The sequence below is a fragment of the Coturnix japonica genome, chromosome 3, assembly GCF_001577835.2.
Source record: "Coturnix japonica isolate 7356 chromosome 3, Coturnix japonica 2.1, whole genome shotgun sequence".
Classification (NCBI taxonomy): Eukaryota; Metazoa; Chordata; class Aves; order Galliformes; family Phasianidae; genus Coturnix; species Coturnix japonica.
This window is the reverse complement of record NC_029518.1, coordinates 95,637,363-95,647,666: the sequence shown is the minus strand read 5'-3', so window position 1 is coordinate 95,647,666 and position 10,304 is coordinate 95,637,363. Positions and strand designations below refer to the sequence as shown.

At 47.0% G+C, this 10,304-nt stretch overlaps 1 protein-coding gene and 1 long non-coding RNA gene across 22 annotated transcripts in view; one reads left to right on the top strand and one right to left on the bottom strand.

Annotated features, from left to right (window-relative positions):
* Positions 1 to 1,901, bottom strand: part of LOC107312373 — a 36,621-nt gene extending 34,720 nt beyond the window's left edge. For 2 of the 3 annotated variants that reach the window (XR_004306554.1, XR_001554484.2), the window contains exons 1-3: positions 1,683 to 1,901; positions 1,382 to 1,539; positions 590 to 1,158 (exon numbers count right to left, since the gene is read on the bottom strand). This is a non-coding gene — a long non-coding RNA (uncharacterized LOC107312373). The remainder of the gene's footprint in view (positions 1 to 589; positions 1,159 to 1,381; positions 1,540 to 1,682) is intronic. The other variant, XR_001554483.2, reaches the window with a different exon arrangement.
* Positions 1,902 to 2,118: 217 nt separating this feature from the next.
* DTNB (dystrobrevin beta) overlaps positions 2,119 to 10,304 on the top strand; it is a 131,661-nt gene continuing 123,475 nt past the window's right edge. For 9 of the 19 annotated variants that reach the window (XR_001554485.1, XR_004306553.1, XM_032443423.1 and 6 more), the window contains exons 1-2: positions 4,180 to 4,198; positions 9,618 to 9,685. Coding sequence is in view for 17 of the 19 variants with exons in the window: in XM_032443423.1 (XP_032299314.1) it covers positions 9,619 to 9,685 (67 nt within the window). In the remaining 2 variants the exon portion in view is untranslated. Of the gene's footprint in view, positions 2,242 to 2,567; positions 2,637 to 4,179; positions 4,199 to 6,674; positions 6,767 to 8,427; positions 8,477 to 9,617; positions 9,686 to 10,304 lie in introns of those variants that run through there. The other 10 variants (XM_015859763.2, XM_015859762.2, XM_015859761.2 and 7 more) reach the window with 5 other exon arrangements.

Here is a 10,304-nt window from a genome sequence, read left to right as displayed (position 1 = left end):
CACCCATGGCTCAAGCAAAGCAATTATCTTGTCACACCAGAAAGGAACAAAAAGGAGGCTGTTCCTCGTTCCTGATCTCAGCTTCTGCTTTATCTCAGTTGCTGTTAAGTGGGGGTATGCATGAGATGGAAGAGCAGCTCTGGACACACAGCCGGAGGTACCTCTATCTACACATATAGATTAAAGGCTGCAGGGATCTTCTTTGGTACTCAGCTGCTCGTCTGAAAAACACCTACCTTCAGAATTTAAAGTTCTTCAGTTACAACGTCAAGCAAAATGGGACAGCAAATGTGTTACTCCGGTGTCTTGGTGAGGCCACTCTCAACCTAACCTTTTGCTCATGCTTCTTTTGGGCTGATCTCATTACAGCCAAGTGAGTTTAGACTCAGAGCCTTCCGACTTGTGAACACCGGGCACTTGAGGTTGTGAGAGCTCAAGGGCGTGAATGTGTAACTGCGGAAGAGCAGTTGTTGTAATGGCGAAGGATAGAGCAAAAACATGCTATGCCAGAAGGGATGAAAATGGCAAAATACCAGAGGTGGAAATATCTCCTTCTCTGGAGATATTCAAGACCTGCCTGGACACCTACCTGTGCAACCTGGTGTAGGGAACTTGCTTTGGCAGGGGGGTTGGACTCGATGATCTCTGGAGGTCCCTTCCAACCCCTACAATTCTGTGTGAAAAGCAGTCAGTCATACGAAGGAGATGTTTTTGGTGATCTGAGAGATTCCTTCCAGTCTGACATTTCTAATCACTCCATGAACCACGTCACATTTGGAGATGCCGTATGAAGGAGGGTCCGGCTCACCCGCTGTCACAACGCAGTGAGCTCAGACAAGCGATGGTTGTGTAAGCTTCATGCTCTGGCTCTTCAATGTGCCATCAAGAGCTCCCCTTGGAGCAGCCAATTCTGCACAAATCTCTCCTGTTGTAAGACCAGACCTGAGGTGGTGCTGTCCTCCTGCACTTCACCTTTCCGACAGCCAGCGGCTCCAATCTGCGCCATATTTTGCACCATTCATCACTGAGGAGAGGTTTGTCCTTGGAATGACTTTGCTGCCTCAGTGCTGGTGAGACCTCACAGCTGGGGAGCTCGGGCTGCTCCCTTTCCTTGGGTCTCTGTGGTTTCTTTGTGGTTCTTTTAGTATTCTTGCATCACTATGGGAAAAGAAAGAAAAAGAACACAGGCACATGAAAACCCATACACAGCCTGTTGGAAAATATCTCCTTTTACTTCAGATTAATTGAAAAATACACTGAGTTATTCCAAGTCCTCCACTTCTCCCTACAACACCTAACCAACCCCAAGGCTTTATTTTTCTGCTTTTATTTCTTCTTCCCTGCTGCTAAATTTGGGTTTGCCGTCTCCCTTCACACTTACCGAGACCCTTTGCTGACCTCCCCCTGAAGCTGGGCCAAACCACAGCTCTTTAAATGGCAGCTGTGCTGAAGCTGAGTCCCAGGAGGTGTTTTGCTCTTGTAATTCCATTCAGATGCGGATGGCTCCAATGCAGTGGGGGCACAGGGCAGGCAGCAGCGCTGGATGAGAAGAGGTAGAATTGTTTTACACAGCATCCCAGTTGGGTAAAAGGAAAACATAACAGTGGGCTGAATTAAAGTGTTACTGAGAGAGAACTCAAAGAGGGGAGGTTGAGGTTGGATGTCAGGGGGAAGTTATTTACTGTGAGAGCGATGAGGTGCTGGAACAGCTGCTCAATGAGGCTGTGGATGCTCCGTCCATCCTTGAGGGTGTTCATGGCCAGGTTGGATGTGGCCCTGAGCAGCCTGGGCTGGTATTAGATGTGGAGGGGGTTGAAGCTTCACTACCGCCATCTCGACGTCCCCTCATCGCCCTGAGGAGAGGCGCTGACCGCCCACTGCGCCTGCGCAGGAGACGGGAGCGCGCGAAGCCCCGCCGGCTGTTGATTGGCTGGAGAGCACGAGCGCTCCCGAGGAGGGGCGGGGCGAGCTCACGCACGTCCGCCGCCGGAGAAGCGTCCGCTCGCCGATTGGCTGTGGAGGTGAGGAGGCGGGGCGAGGCACGAGGGCTCGCTCAGCCATTGGCTCTCGGAGGCAGAGGGCGGGGTGGGATTGGCCGGAGGGTGCGCGCCCCCGCGGAGACGCTTTGCGATTGGCTGCGCGCCGTGAGGCGGCCGGGGACCGTTGGAGTGGGGACGGTGAGGCGGAGCGGCGGTGGATGCGGCCCGGGCGGAGCGGGGCGGGGCGGCCAACACGGTTATGGTGTGTGGGGGCTGCGGGCATCAATGGGACCGGTCGGATTGTCTATGTATTGGGCTGCGCTAATAGCGGCGGGCTCCGAGAGCCGAGAAACGGGGAGGGCGGCGTGGGGCTGAGGAAGGAGACCCGTCCCAAGCTCGGTGCTGGGAGTGCTGGGCCCTCCAGGCCGTGACATGGGCAGCCCGTCCGTGTACCGACGTGGAGCCTCCCGCTAAGGGTGCAGCATGAAGTTGGGTCTTAGCTTGAGCTGAACGGGGCCGATAACCGGCTGTTTGTCATAGTGGCTCTTTCTTTTTTTTTCTTTTCTCGTGTGGTTGGTTGTTTTTCAGGTCGTCCTTCGATGTTGGCAGAAGGAGTTGAGGTGGCTGCTGCCCTGAGAGGCTCCGTGTGCCATCCAGGTAATGTGGCATCCAGGTAACTGTGGCTGGGCTGATGTGCACGGAGCTAAACAGGCTGTGTCTGTGGGTTCATGGTCAACAGAGCATCCTTAGGGTTGGAAGGGAACCTTAAAGACCACCTGTCCCACTGAGCAGGGACACACAGCTCCATCAGTGCTCACAGCCCATCCAGCCTGACCTTGGCTGTGTGCAGGGATATCCAGCACCTCTCTAGGCAACCTGATGGACCTGGAGAGCCATAGTGCTATATATGTATATGTCATAGTGGTGAGGCTGGTCTCTTTTCAGTAGTGCGTGGGGATAGGACTAGGGGTAATGGGATGAAAGTACAACATAGGAAGTTCCTTTATACAGTGAGGGTGACGGAGCACTGGAACAGGCTGCACAGGGAGGTGGTGGAGTCTCCTTCTCTGGAGATATTTAAGACTCGCCTGGACGCCTACCTGTGTGACATGGTGTAGGGAGCTGCTTTGGCAGGGGGGTTGGACTCGATGATCTCTAGAGGTCCCTTCCAACCCCTACAATTCTGTGATTCTGTGCAGCGCTCCTCTTATTCATAAGTGATTGTTAAGCCCTAGATAGGCTGGGGAGCCCTTTGCCAATGGTTTGTGTGCTGCTTGAGAACGCTCTGATAACACTCGAGCCACTGCCTTGAGTTTGGTCATCAGCTGTGCAGTGCTGCTCTTTAAAAACGCTTTGTACTTTCAGTTTTCTTATTCACGTTCCTGAAACTGAGTGTGCAGTGCGTCAGCTTCCTTGTTCTGCTGTTGGCTGCTGTGGCTTTCCAGGCAAAAAAAAAAAAAAAGAAGTTAAAATTCTCATTTCCACGTTGGGAAATGTGAGAAACGTTGGCCTGAAGAATTACTTGGGTTGGTTTTTATTTGTCCTCCTGCCTTTCATTGGTAAGTGTGTGTGATCCTGTACTGCCAGCTGATATTACAAAGTGCACTCGAAGGAATAGAGGTAACCCAGAATTGTCTGTTTGAGGCTGTTGCTTTCTGTGTTTCCAAAGGATATTTTAGATTAGTGGAGAGTTTGGGTAAAAGGGTGTTGTTGCTGACAAGCAACTGGAGAAGATGGAAAGAATTAATTGCTGTAGGGCAGTTCCAGCTTAGCCCTCTCGTTCGTCACATTATTTGTCAGTACCAGCATAAATAACAGTTGTGAGTGGTATAGAAAGCAGCCTGCTTTTCTTAGCCTTATCACTGCTGCTCTTTAACTTTGTGCTTTTGGGGTGGTGAGATTTGGTGATAAGGACTTAAATTTGTAACATTTATGTTGAGTTATGTTTCGGGTTTTTCTCTCAGTGCCAAAGTGGAGAAATCATGATTGTAAGGTGCACATTTGGTTTAGTGTTTAGATAGGCTCCTGCTGATAACTTGTGCCTAAGCTTAGCTTCGTGGCTCTCTTGCAGTCATGGAATGAATCATAGAATGGCCTGGGTTGAAAAGGACCACAGTGATCATCCAGTTCCCCCTGCTGTGTGCAGGGTCACCAACCATCAGACCAGGCTGCCCAGAGCCACATCCAGCCTGGCCTTGAATGCCTGCAGGGAAGGAAAGGTGCTGTATCATATCTGTGTGCTTTTTACAAAACCTTCTTTAGAAGCAGCTCCTGATCCACTGTGTTTAAAAGAAAATTAACAAACACAAGGGAAAGCCCCCAAAATGTAAAAGCAACACCAAAAAAACGCTAACTTGTGACTTTGCAATGTAATTCAATACAGGCTTGGTCTTGATCTGGAGTTTCTTGATGATGCTCTTTTAAACTGCCATTCATTATGGCTTGTGAAGTTCTTAAGCAAACATTGGAGCTTTGTTTGGGATCCGTAGAACCGGGAGGTGTATGCGGTTCCTCATGGATGCTCTGTTGTCAGGTTGGTGTAGATATTGAGGTAACATATCAAAGCATTCTTAATACTTCTGTGCACCATTACTTATGCTTTAATTAATTCCATTTAGGGTTGGGAACTGAGTCTGAAATTGTAGTTGAACTAGAAGAATGATCAGAATTGTGTAAAATATGCTTTGAAAGAAGGCGTTGGTGGTCTGTTAGTGTGAGTGGCTCTTCTTTTTCTGTCCTTGGGTTTCCATTGAATGGTTTGGGTTGGAAGGGACATTAAACCTGTTAAATGTATGCCCATGAAATAACTACTAGAGCTCTTCCTTTTTCCTGGTAAGAGGTGTAGTGAAGTAAAGAATCATAGAATTAATTACAGAATGGCCTGGGTTGAAAAGGACCACAATGATCATCTGATTTCAGCCCCCCTGTTATGTGCAGGGTCACCAACCAGCAGCCCAGGCTGCCCAGAGCCACATCCAGCCTGGCCTTGAATGCCTGCAGGGATGGGGCATCCACAGCCTCCTTGGGCAACCTGTACCCAACTTTTAATGGATTTCTTTTAATGGAGTACTTTTGGTGGAGTACTTTTAATCGTTTACATGCATTCATGTCATAAGCAGTGCCTGATAGTGGTTATCAGATCTTCAGGGTATCAGAGCTTTTTTTGGAGGATGTCTCACGAGTGGAATTACAACATAAAACCAAATGGAGTATTTGAAAAACAACCCCAAAACAAGAGGAAAAAAGCAGCACGTCCCTTTGATAGCTCAGAAGCTGATTTATTTAGTCCCTAAATTAAAGTAATTAGGAAGCAGTGAGGCAACAGCTGAAGTTGCAGATACGGAACCAGGATGACAGCATTTCAGGCTATGATTTATAACATGGCAGGAGATGCCTGTGGTGGTGCTTGGGGAAGAACAGATGGTGCGATTTGGGATGGTGGCTGTGGTTGGGGCAAGAGCAAGGACTGTGGCTTTAGCTGGAGTTGGATCCATGGGCTCCTCCCACTGATAGAATCACGTAGAATGGCCTGGGTTGAAAAGGACTACAGTGACCATCTGGTTCCAACCCCCTGCTGTGTGCAGGGTTGCCAACCAGCACACCAGGCTGCCCAGAGCCACATCCAGCCTGGCCTTGAATGCCTGCAGGGATGGGGCATCCATAGAATAAGGCAGTGCCATTTGTCTGGGCCGTTACCTACAGCTGATGAGCTCCAAGAAGAGCGAAACCTTGTAAAATAGGTCCTGTAGTATTGGCCTGATGTGCTCCTTCTGTGCTTGAGCTGTGAGTGATTAAGAAGCACTGTGGTGCCATCAGTGGCTGAGCCTGTTGAAGCACATGTGGGGGAGGACAGCATTCAGGCTTTGCTTTTTGTTACGTCATTAGTTTTTTATCCAGCCAGGCTTAAATGATTCTTGTATGTATTGTGGACATGAGAGAGAATTTTCAAAGGCAAGGAAAAAGGGAGAAATGGGAAGAGCTGAAATATTCCATAGGACTTGGGGCTGCTTCTTCCATCACAGTGTGAAATATAGCTTATATATATATATATAAAAGTAAAAATAATTGTCACTATCGTGTGTCTTTGCATGCCTGAGCATGCTTGACTTTAAGATGTGTAGAGCACAGTCAGCATCAGTACCTCTGCTGGCTTCTCTGCCAGGTGGAAGGTAAACTCTTTGACAGCAACGTGTTCATCTCGCTGATCTCATATCTGCCTCCTTGAGCTAAGTTACTGTATCTTGACATCAAACAGAGCTGTAGTGTGTTGAACCAGCGCCATTCTTACATTAAAGTCAGCACTGCTCTGCTGCTGCAGGGAGAATATTCTCTATTTCACTGAGTTGGAATAGAACAGGGCACCTGCGTCCACTCTTGTAAATGTTCTGTCTTACACTACTGGTGTGGAGTGTGAATTGAGCCCGTGCTATCAGAGCAAGAACCAATACAAAGACCAGAACCTTGAATACTTGAGCTTGTAGCTTTCCATGCAGAGCAGAGTCCTTGAAACTCTGGGAGCTGTCCAGCCAGAAAGGTTGGCTGAAGATTCAACTGCATTTGATTGTAAAAGCCTTTAAGGAAAAAAAATGTGTTGGGTTGAACCTCATAGAGTCCTTTGGGTTGAATGGGACCTCTGGAGATCCAACCTCCTCATAAGTGAAACAGGAGCTGTCGTGATGCAAGTGTCCTTTCCAGATTGCTACAGGTGACAGAGCAGCTTGTTGAGGAAGAAATGCCAATGGAAGCCATCCAGGATGTACTGTCCCATCACCATCACTAGGAGCAGGGTGGGTTGTGTAGTCTTAATGCTTTTCTGCTTTAAGGGGAAATGGAACATTTTGCAAGTACAACTAAAGCTGATCAGATGCTCATTGCGCAGCACATCTGGGTGTGAAGTTCAGATCTTTATCACCTTTTAGGTTTTCCATGATGCTGATGGTAGTGTAGATGATTTGTATCCAACCATGTTTCTGCGAACACTGACGTTTTGGCCTTTGGTTGAATTGGGTGTTATTTAAACTGGTGAAACTAAGGCCAGTTCTTTGTGCACCCATACTATAAGTTCTGAAAACTTGCTGGTCTCACTTAGCACCTGAAGCAATTTGCAGACTTCCGATTTCCTTTTTGTTTCATTTGTGTCTTCAGTATTTACTGTGGCCAGGACTTCCGTGTCTTTTTAGTAGCAAGAGGAAAAATGAAATAGGTTTGTTTTGTACCATAGGATACAGATCTTCCATTGGAAAAGCACTGGGGCGGGGAAAGCAACACAAAACCAGACTAAATTCATTGTCTTGCTGCAAAGCACACATCAGTATAGAGCAGAGGTAGGAAAACAGTCTCTTTACTGTAAGAGTGAGGTTACATTGTTGGGCAGAAGTGAGATACAACAAAGGGGTTAGAGATCAGCTCCTGGTGGTCCTTAGCAGGTTTCCTACTCATACAGAAGAGCCATATTGAAGACAGGACTCAGTACTACAGTTTTAACCCAGACTTTTAAAGTGAAGTTTAGCTTTTCAGGACAGTGCATTTAGAAATGTTGTAAACACGTGATCTGTAACATTTGCAGAGTTTTGGCTTCTAGCATTATGCAAATAACATGAAGCGTTACCTGTTTCTCAGTCTCTGGTTTTCAAGAGGTTGAAGTGCCTTTCCTCTGCTGGCAAGTGAGGCTTTGCTGTAAGACCCTTCTCGGGACCTGGATGTTTGTGGTTCTGCTGAGGCTCACGGGTTCTTTACCTCTTTATTCCAGCTTTACAAGCAGGGTTTGTTGGTTATTGGTTGGGTTTTTTGGTAAGCAAGTGCAGGAGATGTAGCACTTTGGGACTTGGTTTAGTGGACATGGTGGGCATGGGTTGACCATTGGACTTGATGATCTTGGAGGTCTTTTCCAACCTGTTTGGTTCTGTGATTGCTGAGCTCTTCACCTGCTGAACACTTCAAGTGTTTTGCTCCCTTGAGAAAGGCAGAAGGTTATACATTATAGAAAATCATCCAGGTTGGAAAAGACCGCTAAGATCCCTAAGTCCAAACCCTCCCCCACTCTTCCATGCCCACTGCCCATGTCCCTCAGTGCCACATCCCCACGGCTCTGGGACACCTCCATGGACGGTGACCCCACCACTCCTGTGCAGCTGTGCCACTGCATCACCGCTCTTTCAAAGAAGAAATGTTTCCTAATACCTGTTCCTGCTGGAACAGCTGCTCAGAGAGGCTGTGGATGCCCTGTCCATCCCCGGAGGTGTTCAAGGCCAGGTTGGATGGGGCCCTGAGCAGCCTGGGCTGGTATTAAATGGGGAGGTTGGCGGCCCTGCACACAGCAGGGGAGTTGGAGTTCATGATCTTTGAGGTCCCTTCCAACCCAACCGTTCTGTGATTCTATGCAGCTGTGACATGAGGAAGGTTCCACAGGACCAGTCCCAGCACTGCAGATGGGAGCGGGGTGTTGGGGAGGTGGAAGGAGGGACCAAGGCCAGCAGTTGTAATGTCATCTCATCCTGGTGGGTTTTGATGTTGCGGAAAATCCAGTGGTATCGTGCCTCGTCTCTTGATAAAATGGTCTCTGTTAAAGCTGTTTAGAAGACCAAGTAATTAACCCAACCCATGGGGTCCATCTGTTGTGGAATTTAGAGAGGTGCTGGCATTTGAAATAAAGCTGCTGGCTGGTACAGCGACTGGCATTCTTCAAGATGACATGCCTATGGAGATAAAGGGAATGTTAGCACTGAAAAATAGCTCCTGAGCTTGGGGCAGCGTTTGAAGATAGCAAGAAGCACGTTGGTTCCAAGTCTGTGATTGTCTGAAGTAGGAAACAAAGTGTATTCCTAGATACCACTGTGCAGTTATTTTCATTTTATTAACTGCTCAGTGTAAAGGTCTTGGTGGCTTCCAGGATGAGTGCATGTTGGGTTCTTTATCAGAAAATAATTAACAGAGAGCGGAGGACTGCTGAGGGATGCTGTTAATCAGAGCACATGTTAAGTGCCAAGACACAGCTTCTTTTTCTTGGGTGACATTTAAGCCTGATGAAATCTGTCTTGCCATTGTGCTGCATGAGGATGAGCTGGCCAGCTCCCTTGGTGTTGGTTTCTGGTGAGGCTGCTGAATGTTTGTTAGACATTTTCTTGTTTTATTGTTTGTTTATTGGTTTCATTGTTTAAGCTATTTAGAAAACATGTTTAATTGGTTGATTGTTTCAAAGTTGGGTGTTAGTCTTACAACATTTATTTAAAGACAACCCCCTGCTGCACCTCTGAACCCAACATCGTGCTTGTAAGGAACTCTTTGAGTTTTACAAACTCAATACAGTTTAAGTATAAGTTAAGTTTAAGTTAGAGACTAAAACGTCAGAATTACTATTTCCTATAGCATGAACAGCTTTAAGAAGAATTACACAGTTCCTTATGCTGTGGAATGCTGTAGTTGTGGGGAAATGCCTGTTTCTCTCTACTCTTAATCACAAAATATCCTGGATTGGACGGGACCCATAAGGTTCATCAAGTCCAACTCTTGACTCTTCTTTTCATTTTCCAAGTCTAACCAAACCATTTTGGCTAAGGAATGTAACGATACTGTTCACAGTAAGTTGCTCTTGTAACAGGAATTCTGGCACAAACACTCACTGCCATTTTTTGTCTTCAGAATGATTGAGGAGAGTGGGAAGAGGAGGAGGACAATGGCGGAGAAGAGACAGCTGTTCATGGAAATGAGTAAGTAGGAGATTGGAAGGTAACATCATGTATTCTTTACACAGAGCTTTGTTTTTAGGATTTCACCCAATCATTTACATCTGGTTTCCTCAATACTGTTCCCTGAGCTGGTGAAAGGCATCCTGGGTGCTGGTCAGGAGGAGAGTGCAGGAGATGGGTAACAGTGCCTGAGGAGTCATGAAGTGCTGTGCTTTGCCAAGCTCCTTTTAGAAGGATCATTCATGTTTCCCATATGTTGGGACTTCTGAGGTTTGTAGACAGCTACTAAAATAAATGAAGTCAGAAAGGGCGTATTTCACCTCAAGGTACACTGTGATGCCCAAAGAGAGGCTGTAATTGTTAGTATAAATCAAGTGCCTGTCTGGAGGTAATCTCATTTAAAGAATGATGCACAGTGTTTTAAAAAGTTGTGAGCAGTTACAAATAAAAGATTGTGTGTTTGCTTGTCTTTGTATTACTTTACTTTCCTACTGAAACACAGGACTGAATGAAACTCCTTGGGTTAGGCCAGCACATCCTATAATCCAGAATTTAGGCTGGTGAGTTTCTTAACCAGGTAACATATCAGTGCTAATGTTTTGCTAGAAGACTTCCAGAGCATCATTCTTAGTGTGGTTAT